We start from the raw sequence: 13,828 nt of genomic DNA, 5'->3' as shown, positions 1-13,828 counted from the left end.
CTCAAGAATGAAGTTCTAGAAACATATATGGAAATCATTTTTTAAATTTTTTTTTGGAGGAGGGAAGGCAGGGCAACTGTGGTTAAGTGACTTGCCCAAGGTCACATAGCTAGTAAGTGTGTCAAGTGTCTGAGGCCAGATTTGAACTCAGGTCCTCCTGACTCCAGGGCCATTGCTCTACTCACTGTGCCACCTAGCTGCCTCCATGAAAATAATTCTGACAAGAAAAAGGGTAGTTGTCTAAAGATGTGGATACACAGGGAACTCTTCAAGCAACTTAGACTTTTGAAAATAAAATTTCATTGATACCTTTTGTTTTTACATCACGTACATTTTCCAAAGCATTGTTTCCTCTTCCCTTCCCAGAGAACCATCCTCCATGAGAAAGAATAGAGAGAAGGGGGAACAGCAAAAAAAAAAAAAAAAAGCCAACATATTTTTTAAAAGTACAACATTGTACTCAGTGTTCCACACACATCATCCTCCACCTTTTAAAAAGATCTGTTCACGGGCAGATAGGTGGCACAGTGAGTAGAGCACTGGCCCTGGAGTCAGGAGGACCTGAGTTCAAATCTGGCTTCAGACACTTGACACACTTAATAGCTGGGTGACCGTGGGCAAGTCACTTAAACCCAATTGCCCTACCTTCCCCCCTCCAAAAAAAAAGAGAAAAAAATAATTAAAAAAAAAGATCTGTATGGAAGGTAGAAACAAGAACAGGAAAATGGGAATGAACATAAAAGCATGGCTCAATTCTGTAACAACATTAGCTTGAGTCCTAGTGCTCAGAATAAAGTAAGGCTGGCAATGAAAGCTAAAGACAAAAAGGGGTATTTATTTGTTTTCAACCAATGTTTAAGGAAAGAAGAGGTTGCAGGAAGAGATAGGACCACCACCTGGGCTGGGTGGGATAATAGAATCCAGGGATGTTTTGCTTTGTTTTCTCTGCTAAGGAGAATGACCTTTGAGTTAGATTTATATACAATTAAGGAAATGAAAGAATAAAAATGGTAATCAGTACCCAACATAAATGAGAGGAGAGTAAGAGACTACCTACCTGTCACTACTGAATTCTTGCCCAGATGAAATATATTCTGGTATTCTGAAAGGACTGGAGATATGATTGTTGAGCCACCCTCAGTGATACTCGAAAAAAATAGGTTGGTCATTTATTGCAGATAAAAATGCCAGGGCGAATATGGACTTGCTTTGTTCCTCTTTAAAAATGCCTCTTACAGCACTCACTGTGCCCATCTTGTAATGTGATTTCTATGAGGATGTGAATGGGTCTTTCACTTCATTAATTACTGTAGCCAAATAATAAGGACAGTTTCATGTACCTGTTGAATAACTCAGTGATAGATGAAAGATCTGAGAGATTCAGGGAAGTAATGAAGGACAGGAGAAATATAAATGTTGTTTTGGTTTTCAAGAAAGGAAAAAGAATAATCTTCAAACTCTAGGTCAGACCATTAGACTTTGGTTTCTGGCAAAAATCTAGCACATATCATTAAAGGGATGGCTGGTGAACATCTAGAAAAGGAAGCAGTGATCAGAAGGTACCAGCTTGACTTCATCAAAAACAGGTCATGACAGACTAATCCCATTTCCTTTTTATTTTTTTTTACATCTAGCTAAACTGCTAGAGACATAGTTTACTGGGTTTTAGCAAAGCATTCGATAAAGTATTTCTATTTATTCTTGTGAGAGATGATTATATGATGAGATGGAATATATGGATTCAGACCTGGTTGAAAGAAAAGGCATTAATCATCCAATATTAAGCAGGATGGAAGTTTCCAGTGGAATGCCCCAAGGATCTGCTGTGCTGCTTAACGTTTTGCCAGTGACTCTGATAAAGGCAAGTGACACAAAGCTGGGGTGGGAAGGCCAAGAATAACTAAAGGAGATATAGCTTGGGGTGGGGAGAATGCTAACATCTAAAGGATCTCAGTAGGCTGGGGCATTGGGCTGAATTTTATAAGATGAAATTCAACAGGGATAAATGTCAACTCATACACTTGGGGAGGCATGATGAGACAGAAGGCTTCCTGAAAAAGATCTGAGTATTTCAGTGAACTCCAAGCACCATGTAAGTCAGCAACCAAAAAAGTAGGGTGATCATAGGCTGCATAGGCTACGATTAAGGAAGTAATAGTCCTTGAGTGCTGGTTAAACCACTTCTGGGGTACTCTATTCAGTTCTGGGTGTCAGGGTTTAGGAAGGACACTGATAAGCCGGAATGTTTGCAGAAGGCAGCCAAGAGGGTAAAGGGCCTTGAGTTCGGATTATTTAAGGATTGATCAAAGGAACTTGACTAATTTAGGCTGGAGAAGAGGAGATTTGGGATGGGGGTGGGGGGAAGGATGATAGAGAGGCTGGACATGGCACAATAGCTGTCTTAGAGTATTTGAAGGGATGTCTTATGAATGGATTGGACTTGGTCTCTTTGGTCCTAGAAAGAGCAATGGGAGGAAGTTTCAGAGGTAGATTTAGGCTTGATGTCATAAAAAGCTTCCCATTAATTGGAGCCATCCAGAAATGAAATAGGCTGCCTTGGATGCTAGTGGACTTATCAGAATTAGGATTAGACTCATCAGGGGTCTTTAGACAAAGGCTGCATGACCATTTCTCAGGTATGCAGTTGTGAGAACTTTTGTTTTCCAGGTATAATTTGGACAATAGCAGCTAGGTGGCACAGTGGATAGAGCATTGGGCTTGAAATCAGGAAGATTCATCTTCATGAGTTCAACTCTGACCTCAGATACTGCTGGCTTTGTGACCCTAGACAAGTCACTTGACCGTATTTGCCTCAGTTTCCTTATCTGCAAAAATAAGCTGGCGAAGGAAATGGCAAACTGCTCCAGTATCTTGGCCAAGAAAACCCCAAATGGGGTCACCAAGAATCACACATGACTGGAATGACTGAACACCAACAATGATTTGGACAAGATTAGGGATGAGGTCCCTTCTGACAGAGGGTCCTCCAAAAGAATGGAAGTTCCTTGACAGCAAAGACCATTTTGACTTGGTAGCCCCAGCACCTGGAACACAGTAGATACTTAATAAATACTTGTTGATGGACTCTAGCTCACAGTAATTCTGTGGCTGTGTCAGCTCTGCTCCTTTGGAATCCCTGTAGTACTAGACCATTCAAACAGCATTACTTGCTTTCTCCTTGATATCAGTCTTTTCCTCCCTTCTCCCAACCAGACTGTAAACTCATTAAGACACAAGATAGTGGGTTCAAATCCTGCCTCAGATACTCACCAGGTGTGTGACTTTGAGCAAGTCACCTCACCTTTCAAAGCCTCTCGTAAAATGAGGGGGTTGGGCTCCCTGGCCTTCATGGTCCCTTGAACCTCTAAAAATATAATATTACACATCTTGGCACCACTCAGAGTATCTAGGCCAGTGTCCCAAACAAAGCAGGGGCTCAGGAAGTGTTGGTTGATTGAATGAATGACAATAACCCAACTAAGGTGTTGCTAGGTGAGATTGCCCAAGCCCCCATGAACAGAGGAAACAAGAGAACAGGTGAAACTTTGGGGAGGCTCCTTACTTTCTCATTGGCTGTCCTGTTCAGGTAGTAATCCCTGGAAGGCAGAAAGAGACCAGACTGATCCACCTGTAGTAGAAGGGAAAAGGGTTGTCTTGGATGCCAGGGTGGTGAGGAGGAGGAACCCACAGAAGCTTTATTGTTATTGATCCAGAGATCCAATGGCACACTTTGTACAAGCAGGCTCCTCCCAGCCCATCTCTGGCACCTGCCCAGCCTCTCACCTGAATAACATTGCTGTTGGAGCTTTTGGCATCAGCGCTGACATAGACGGTGAAGAATGGGCTGGCCCGATAGGTCCCAGACACCATCTTTAAAACTTCCATGAAGTTGTCCTGAGCCCAGGGTCCTGTGATGTTCCAGCCACCAATCTAAAAGACAGGAAACCCAAGAGGGTCTCTGGCTCCTGAATCCTCTTTTTCCTCTGACCCTGGGTAGGAGGAAGGCCCTTCCAGGAAGGTCCTTCTGACCCTCTCTTTCTCCTCCATTTCTCCCACGAGCCATCCCCATGTCCTCATTCCTGAACTGGGTCCAGTCCCACCTTGTCAATGAGGTCTCGTAGGGGCTGGGCCCCCAGCTCTTCAATTCGTTGCTCCCGGAGGCAGGAGAGATAGTAACGTTGGGTCTTGCGCTCTGCCTCGCTAGTGGAGTTGAATGTTTCATTCTCTGTGTGTGGGAGAGGGCACCAAGTCACCATCCCCAGCTTCAAATTCTGCCTCAGACACTGACTAGCCATGTGACCCTGGGCCAGTTACACACCACCCCCCCAATCTTCTAGGCTCCCTTTGAGTTCTAGAGCTGGGATCCCATAATCACCTGTTTGCAAATATATCAGGGGGAGGGGGAACACATTGCCAATAACCAGGGATCTGGGTGAGGGGGCTGCTGCTGCCACTGCTCTGGGCCTCACCAGGCCATCACCCACATGGAGCTCTGGAGGGAAAGCAAGCCCTGGCTTCTTAACTTCCATCCAGGGAAGCCCTGTAGACTACCTGCATCCTACAAGATCTCTAGATACTCACTTCTCCATGACTACACATTCTTTCATCCGTTCAGTATTTTATAAGTCCCTGACTTGTACAAGGCTGCTGTGGAATATGGTGTAGAGAGCAGGTTTGGTGGCAAGAAGACCTGGGTTCAAATGCTACCTGATACTAGCTCCTTTATGTGTCTCAGATGACTTGAGCTCAAAAAGCTAAGCACCTACTATAGGCTAGGCACTGTGCTAGCACTGGACTCCTCAAGACAAAAGTAAATTAGTCTCTGCCCTCAAGGAGCTTAAGGTCAGTCTATCAGGAAGACAACATATAGGGGCCAGGTGCATGATCCATTAGTATGATAGATATAGAAGGGTGTGTATGTGTGCATGTGTGTGTGCAAGAGAGAGATAGGAGGGGGGGAGACAGAAAAGAGAGAGGGGGGGGGGAGAGAGAGAGAGAGAGAGAGAGAGAGAGAGGGGGGGGGGAGAGAGAGAGAGAGAGAGAAGGGGTGGAGAGAGAGAGAGAAGGGGGGGAGAGAGAGAGAGAGGAGAGAGGAGAGAGGTGGGAGAGGAGGGGGGGAGAGAGAGAGCAGGCAATTGGGGTGCCCATGGTCGCACAGCTAGTAAATGTCTGAAGTTGGATTTGTACTCAGGTTCTCCTGCCTGCAGGGTCATCACTCTATAGATATAGAAGATTGAGGAAAGTAATCCTCCAAGGAAAACTGAGGAGAGACATCTTCATCCTGCCCCCAACACACAGCTAAGCTCAGGGCTTCATCTGGGTACAACCCTAGGAAAGTCATTTAACATCTCTGGGCCTCAATTTCCCATTTGTAAAGGAAGGGGCTGGGCCAGCTGCCCTCTAAGGTCACATCTTGCTCTAGCTCCATAGAATCAATGCCCTTACAGCCGGGGGCATTGGAAAGGCCTCGTGGAGAAGGTGGCCCTGGAGCCAAATTCTAAAGGAAGCAGTGGCTTCTAGGAGGGACATAGGATCAGAGACTCTAGAGCTGGAGGCTGAAAGGGATCTCAGAGGTCATCAAGTCCAACCTCCTCACTTTACAGAAGAGGAAACTGAGGCCCAGAGAGGGGAAGGTGATTGGCCTCAAGTCAGACAGGTAGGAAGTGGCAGAAGCAGGGTTCAAACCTGGGATTCTTGTTCTTTCCACTGGACCACTGTTTCACAGTATTTATCTACTAAGTGATGAGTGGGTTGTGATCTGCACATACGGCACCGCACTCGGCTCTGGGGATACAAGGGCAGAAGGGGCAAAATAGTCCTTGAGCTGAAGGAGCTTAATTATATCAGCATATTTAAACAGGTAAATAAATAAAATAAACAAAAACAAAACAGATAAATACAATAAATATTTAGCCAGAGAAATACAATATTATTTGAGGGGGGAGGAAGCCCAAGCAGCCAGGAGATTGGGAAAGCCTTCCCATAGAAGGCGGCATCTGAGTGGATCTTTAAGATTCTGATAGGAAGAGGTGAGAAGGGAGTGGATTCCAGGCAAAAGTTTGGAGGTGGCACAGCAAATGCCAAGTTCTGAGAACAGTAAGTGGGTCAATTGCACCGGATGGTAGGGTGTGTGAAGGGAAGCGATGAACAACAGAGTTGGAAAGATGGGCTAGAGGAAGTTTAGAAAGGACTTTACAGACAAAGAAAAGGACTTTTGTGTTTTGTCTTAAGGGTACTAGGGAGCCACTAAGGGTTCTTTACCAGGTGAGTAACCTGGCAAAGGCACAGGGTTTGGGGAACAGCAAGAAGGCTTGTTTGGCTAAAATCTAAAATAAATGGAGAAGAGTACTCTGATCTAAGTCTCAAAAAGTGGTAGGAACCGTTGCTGGCCTCCAAAAGGAGACTCCATACAGACCTCTCCACCACTGGCATCCCACCAATTTCATCCCCTTCCTAGAATCCTAGAGGTAATGTGCCTTCGTGGAAAGAGCCTTGGATCTACAGTCAGAGCAAAAAATAACAGCCAACTTTTATATAACACTATGTGCCAGGCACTGTGCTAATCACTTTACAGATGCCATCTCATTTAATCCGCACAACAACCCCAGGAGGCAGGCACTATTGGTATTTCTGTTTTTCAGATGAGGGAATTGAGGCAGAGGTTCATTGACTTGCCCAGGGCCACACAGCTAGTAAAAGTCTGAAGCTGGATTTGAACTCAGGTCTTCCTGGCTCCAGGTGTAATGCTCCGTGCACTATGGCGCCACTAGCTACCTTCATTCAAACCTGGCTTTAACATCTCAGACCTTTATGATCCTGGGCAAACCACTTTGCCTTTCTGAGCCTCAGTTTTTGGAAAATAGATATGAGGCAGTACGGCGTAGCGGATAGAGAACCAGGCCTCCAAGTTAAGAAGACCTGGGTTCAAGTCCCACCTATGGTACGTACTCCCTGTATGACCCTCTCAGTGCCCTTAGGTGGCCGGCTCTCTAAGACTATTTTGAGTCGCAGAACAACTTGGTCCCAGATCTTTACTAGAGACGTCAGTCAACCATGAGGCCCGTTGGATGCGTTTGGCCCACAACACTCCCAAGCGCCGCTCAAAGCAGAATCAAAGATAACTGGGAAATAGTTAATGAAATAAAAATACGGCAAAGCATAGACATGTTGTTTTCTAAGTCAAAGCGCCTGCAGGGACCCAGTCTGACGCCTCCGGGCTGCGCCAAAGAAATCACTGTGAAATTTTAATAAAAGGAAATGGAGATGACAATTCTGGGCCGCCACGCGGCAGAGGGTACTAGTGAAGAAAGGGTTTTGTAATCCTTCGAGCCCTCTAGAAACAGAATAATTTGCTATTAGTATCGTAGACTGCTAACTCACAGCAGTACCTTGGACAGCACCCGATCCACTCTCGACTTGACAGAGAATAGGCCCGAAGAGGGAAGGGACTTGCCCCCTCAGCAAGGTCAGGGCAGAGAGGGCTCTTGAGCTCCTATCTCTTGCTTCCCAAGCCAAGGCTTTCCCCGTTGCTCTGTCCAGCCACTTTGGACAGCGCAGATCACAGATCAAGTGTTGGAAGAGAGGCTGTCTAGTCCAAGCCTCTTGTTTTAGAGAGGAGAACGCTAAGACTGGGTAAGGTAAAGCAGGTAGTAATTGTGAGATGAGATTTGATTACATACCAAAGTCTGTTCTGGCTGCTGTGCCATCAGGCTTTCTGTTGTGGGTTTTCCCTGGTTAGGTGGCTCTCCCTGCCTCTCTGTCATCACTAGGGTCCCCACCTGACTTTCCCTCTTTGAGGAGACCCTGGCATCTGGTATGACCCTCCCCCAGGAGTTTTTCAGGTGGCTTACCAAGTAGATGTTTCAACACAGCTTGATTCTGGTCCCAGAGACTGTTGAAGGTGTTCCACCTGGAGCGCCCATCAGGCAGTGGGTTTCGCCGCATCCAGCCACCACAGGAGAATTGGTAAAAGTCTTCACAGGGGCTCACCTCACGGTCCAGAGACTCCAGGATCTTGCCAGCCACTCGAATGCAAGCTTCTGTCAGGCAGGTGTTATTTAACGAGACTGTGGCTGAGAAAAGGTAAGGGAGAAAGATCTTCCTCTAACAAAGAATTAATGAAATCTTCTTTGATACTCAAAGAAGAAAGCAAGTAATCAATCAAGAAACATTTATTAAGCATCTACTTTGTACCAGGATCTATTCAAAGTCCTGGGAAAACAAAGACAAGTGTAACAGTGTCTGCCTTTAAAAATCTCATGGTCTTTCCATGATATATGTGCCATTCCACAATATGCACATGGAAAATTAAATAGCAAATATATAGTCATTTCTGAGGGAAGGCACTAATAACTGTGTGGGGTGGGGGGATAATCAGAATAGAATTCCTGCAGGAGGTGGCCCTTAAGCTGAGTTTTGAAGGAACCCAGGGAGTCTATCAAGCAAGCATTTATGTGTTAAATGCTGAGGAGAGAAAAAAGTGATACCCAGGAGTCATCCTCCACTCTTCCCTTTCCCTATATCCAAGATCCCACATGTAGTCAGTTCCCACCTCCTTGTAGTCTATACTCACAACACAGCCAGGCAGGTAAGACTCTCAGCACCTCTCACCTTGACTACTGCAACAGCCACTTCATTGGTCTCCCTGCTTCCAGTCTCTCTGCCCTGCCCCCCATCCATCCTGAACACCAGTGGTCAAATTGATACTCCTTTTCAAAAAATCTAAATATTATTTTATTTTCAGTTCTGAATTCTCTTCCTCCCTCTACCCATCAAGAAGGCAAGAAATACAATACCCATTGCACATATGAAGCCATGAAAAAACATTTTTCTGCATTAGCAATGTTCGAAAAGAAAAAGAAAGAGGAAAAAATTCTTTAACCTGCCCTGTGAGTCTATCAGTTCTCTATTTGGATATGGATAGCATGTTTCATCACAAGTCCTTTGGAATTGTGGTGAATTATTGTATTGAGCAAAGCAGCTAAATCACGGTTGATCACCATTGCTGTGTAAATTGTTGTCTTGGTTCTGCTCACTTCACTTTGCATCAATTCATATAGGTCTTCCCAAGTTTTTTTCTGAAACCATTGCTTTCATCATTTCTTACAGCACAGTAGTATTCCATCACATTAAATACCATAACTTGTTGTGTCGTTTTTTTTTTCTTTTTGAAGGCAATCAGGGTTAAGTGACTTGCCCAGGGTCATACAGGTCCTCCTGACTCCAGGTCTGGTGTTCTATCCACTATGCCACCCAGCTGCCCCAAATACCATAACTTGTTTAGCCATCTTCCAAATGATGGGCATCCCCTCAGTTTTCAATTCTTTGCCACCACAAAAAAGAGCTGCTATAAATATTTTTGTACATATGGGTCCATTTCCTTTTTCTTTGATCTCTTTGGGCTAACGGCCTCATAGCAGTATTGCTGAGTCAAAGGTTATTCACAATTTTATGGCATTTGGGGCATTGTTCCAAATTGCTCCTCAAAATGGTTGGATTAGATTACAGTTCCACCACAATGCTTTAGTGGACCTATTTTCCCACATGTCCTCCAGCATTTGTCATTTTCATTTTCTGTCTTCTTAGCCAATATGATATGTGTGAGGTGGTATCGCAGGGTTCTTTGCATTTCCCTAATTATTAATGATTTAGAGCATTTTTTTAATATGACTATGGGTGAGTTTGATTTCTTCCTCTGAAAACTTCCTGTTATTATCCCTTGTCCATTTATCAATTGGGAGATGGCTCTTATTCTTATAAATCTGGCTCAGTTCCTTGTATATTTGAGAAATGAGACTTTTGTAAAAAAAAAACTTGCTGCAAAGATTCTCTACACCAACCCTGTTTCTTGCTTTTCTTCTAACTTTGGCTATATTGGTTTTGTTTGTATTAAAACTTTTTAATTTTATGTAATCAAAATTATTACCTCCCATGAGGTCCCCCCTCAGTTAGTTATGAATTCTTACCCTATTCATAGATCTGATAGGTAATTTCTTCCATGCTTTGCTAATTTGCTTATGATATCACCCTTTGTGCCTAAATCATGTACCCCCTTTGAGGTGTTAGATGTTGGTCTGTGCCTAGTTTCTGCCAGGCCATTTCCCAGTTTTCTCAGCAATTTTGTCAAATATCTTTTTATCTGGGATCTTTAGGCTTATCAAACACTAGATTACTGTGCTCATTTACTTCGTATATTGTGTACCTTATCTAGTCTACTGATCAACCACTCTATTTCTTAGCCAATACCAGAAGGTTTTTATGATTACCACTTCGTAGTATACTTTGAGATCTAGTACTGCTAGTCCCCCCTTCCTTCACATTTTTTATTCCATTGATTACTTTGATATGCTTGAACTTTTGCTCCTCCAGATGAATTTTGTTACTATTTTTTCTAGCTCTATAAAGTAATTCTTTGATAGTTTGATTAGTATGGCACTGAATCAGTAAATAAATTTAGGTAATATTGTAATTTTTATTACATTGGCTTCGCCTAGCCATAAACAATTGATATTTCTCCAATGATTTAGATTTGTCTTTATTTGTTTGAAGTTTTTTGTAATTGTGTTCATATAGGTCCTGTGTATGTCTTGGTAGGTAGATTACCTAGTATTCTATATTGTCTACAGTTATTTTAAATGGAATTTCTCTTTCTATCTCTTCCTGCTGGGTTCTGTTGGTAATATATAGAAATGCTGGTGATTTGTGTGGGATTATTTTATATTCTTCAACTTTGCTGATGCTGTTAATTGTTTCAACTAGTTTTTTAGTTGACTCTCTAGGGTTCTCTAAGTAAACCATCATATCATCTGCAAAAAGTAATAGTTCTATTTCCTCATTGCCTACATTTACTCCTTCAATTTCCCTTTCTTATCTTATTGCTAGAGCTAGCATTTCTAGTACAATATTGAATAACAATGGTGATAATGGATATTCTTGCTTCACCTCTTATCTTATTGGGAAGGCTTCTAGTTTATCCCCATTACAGATAATGCTATCCATACTACTTATCATTTTAAGAAAAGCTCCATTTAATGCTATGCTTGCAAATCGGTATTTGTAAAACTCAGATCTGACTATATCACTCTAATGCTCAAGAATTTTTATTGGTTGGCCACCACTGGAGGATAACATACAAAGTCCTCTGGCTTCTCGAGCCCTCATAATCTGGTTTTAGCCTATTTGTCCACAATGATTACACCTTAATTTCTCTCACTTACTCTCACTTGTCTGGTACCTTAAGTACCAGACAAACTGGACTGTTTGAAGTTTTCATTTCATAACATTCCATCCCCTACCTCCAGGCCTTTGCTCAGGCAGTTTCCCATGCCTGGAATTCTCTCCCTCTTCACCTTTGCCTCTTAGAACCCCAACCTTGCCTCAAGGCTAAACTCAAGTGCTACCTCTTTCAAGAGGCCTTTCCTGAATCCCCAATTTATTAGTCCCACCTTTCAAAATCATGGTATATTTGTTTTGTATATATTCTCTATTCACCTGCCTATGAATTGTGTATATATTCCCCAAATAGAATATAAGTTTCTTGAGGGCAAGGATTGTTTCACTTTTATATTTGCATCTCTAGCATCTAAAATAGTTCCTGGCACAGAGTGGATGCTTAATAAATACTTGTTGATTGACTGGCTGATAGAATTTACACGCTGCAATCATAGACTCCAACCCTTTTTTTTAGTTGAGGAAAATTGAAACATTTTCCCCCAGAAAAATGGGAGGCATGGAGGAAGTCATAGATGTAAGGGAGCCATAAAGAGAGAAAACCTGGGAGGAAAGTAAGTCAGTCAATAAACATTCATTAAGCACCTACTATGTGCTAGGCACTATACTAAGCACTGGGGATACAAAGAAAGGCAAAAGAGGGTCCCTACTCTTGAAGGGTTCATAGTCTAATAGACAAGAAGGCAACCACCGAGGCAGGAAGAACTCAAGGACTTCTCTCAACCACCCCCCCCACCCCCACCACAACCATAGGGATTCCACCATGAATTCACTCCTTGGCTGCTTCCCTAAACTGAATAGAAGCGATCTTAGGAATGAGTGTCATAGCATTCAGAGCTAAAAGAGACCTTTGAGATTACCTAGGCCAACTTCTAGCATTTTGCAGGCTGGGAGGGGCCCTAAAGGTCATTCAGTCCCACTCCCTAATTTGGTAGAGGAGGAAAACTGAGGTTCAGAGAGTTAGGTGTCTTGCTCAAGGTCAGAAAAGTAGTTAAGTGACATGGCTGAGATTTGAAACCAGTCCTCTGACTTCACACCCAGCATGCTTTCTATTGTACCATATTGTATCCAGTGAATTGCCCAAAGTCACAAAATAACAAAAACTCAGAGTTGGAAGAGACCTCAGTAGCAACTAAGTATGAGAAAAGGGGTCTTTCCTATGACACCCCCAAAAAGTGATCCTCCTGCCTCTGCTTGAAGAGATCCAGGATGAAGAGCCCCCACCTCCAGAGGCAGCCCATATCACATAGGAATATTCCCAATTACTCATCCCTTCAACAAGCATTTATTGAGCACCTGCTGAGTGCCAGGTCCTGTCCTGGGCACTAGGCATTGCTACAAAGAGAAAGAGTGAAACCATTGCTGCTGCCCTCAAGAAGCTTACATTCTCCTTGAGAAGTTTTCCTTGGCACCAATCCCCACGATCATGAAGCTAGTAAGTCTCATACTGAGATTCAATGCCAGACATTTCCCAGGCAGGCTCCCAAAGAAGGGGGAGGAGCCGGGGGCTCCCTTACCTTGGCTGTACTGGACCCCCAGGGTAATGGAACAACCCAGGAGCAAGACACCCAGCAGCAGAGAGATGCCCATTAAAGTCAGTTCTAGCTGTGTTCGGGAGCCCAGGAGATGTCCTGACCTTTTTCTGAAGCCCACCTAGGGGGACAAAGTGGAGAGAGAGGGAGGGGCTATAAACTAGAATAATAATAATAATAGCTAGTACTTATATAGCACCTACTATGTGCCAGGCACCATGCTAAAGACTTTACAAATAGGACATCATTTGATCCTCACAACAATCCTGGGAGGCAGGCACTACTATTATCCCCATTTTACAGATGGGGAAACTGAGGCAGAGGTTGTGCCCAGGGTCACATTGCTAGTAAGTGGCCAAGGCAGGATTTGAACTCGGGTCTTCCTGACTCCAGATCCATTGCACAACCCAGCTGAGTGATGCTCTCAGCGTTGTGGTGCTCTAATGGGAACGGAGAACAGGAGATCAGAGGATCATTGGGCAAGAGCTAGAAGGCACTTCAGAGGCCATTTTGTCCCAGCTCTTTCACTTGACATGTGAGAAAACTGAGCCCAGGAAGGTAGATCTCAGCCTAGAAGGGGCCCCAAAGGTCATTCAGTCCCACCCCCTCATTTGACAGAGGAAGGAAGCTAAGTAGTGACTTGTTCGAGGTCATAGAGGTTATGAGCATCAGACATAGGATTTGAACCCAGGTCCTCTGATGTTATAGTAATCAGCCTTTCCCGTGAATAATGCTGATGGAAACCTAGAAAGGAAAGGAAGGTCAGAGGGCAGATACACCTAGTAACGGGAACCCTAACCTCTCTCATTTGTATGGTGCCCTGAGCTTTGCAAGGCACTTTATCTAACTGCTCTCGCTCGGTCTTCTCAGTAGCTGCAGGAGCTGGGTTTGGGTTTTTCAGTCCACACATGTGACTCCAAGAGTGCAGGGCACTTCCAGCATGGAAACTCCCTTCCCTGATGAAGCCCAGTTACTAATCTATAACTTAGAGACCTAGAGAACTGCTGGGGAGCGGGGGACATAGAAAGGTGTCCTGGTGTCACACGGCCAAAATGTGTCAGGGGGCA

General features: G+C 43.9%; 1 protein-coding gene across 4 annotated transcripts in view; it reads right to left on the bottom strand.

Annotated features, from left to right (window-relative positions):
- LOC118856641 (endothelin-converting enzyme 2) overlaps positions 1-13,828 on the bottom strand; it is a 49,927-nt gene that overhangs the window by 16,440 nt on the left and 19,659 nt on the right. For all 4 annotated transcript variants that reach the window (XM_036767050.1, XM_036767047.1, XM_036767048.1 and 1 more), the window contains 5 exons: positions 12,747-12,882; positions 7,851-8,072; positions 4,101-4,225; positions 3,784-3,930; positions 3,563-3,628 (listed from right to left, as the gene is read on the bottom strand). In XM_036767050.1, coding sequence (XP_036622945.1) covers positions 3,563-3,628; positions 3,784-3,930; positions 4,101-4,225; positions 7,851-8,072; positions 12,747-12,882 — 696 coding nt within the window. The remainder of the gene's footprint in view (positions 1-3,562; positions 3,629-3,783; positions 3,931-4,100; positions 4,226-7,850; positions 8,073-12,746; positions 12,883-13,828) is intronic.

The sequence above is a fragment of the Trichosurus vulpecula genome, chromosome 7 (assembly GCF_011100635.1).
Source record: "Trichosurus vulpecula isolate mTriVul1 chromosome 7, mTriVul1.pri, whole genome shotgun sequence".
Classification (NCBI taxonomy): Eukaryota; Metazoa; Chordata; class Mammalia; order Diprotodontia; family Phalangeridae; genus Trichosurus; species Trichosurus vulpecula.
Note: the sequence above shows the minus strand (reverse complement) of the source record. Positions and strands in the feature narration are given on the sequence as shown.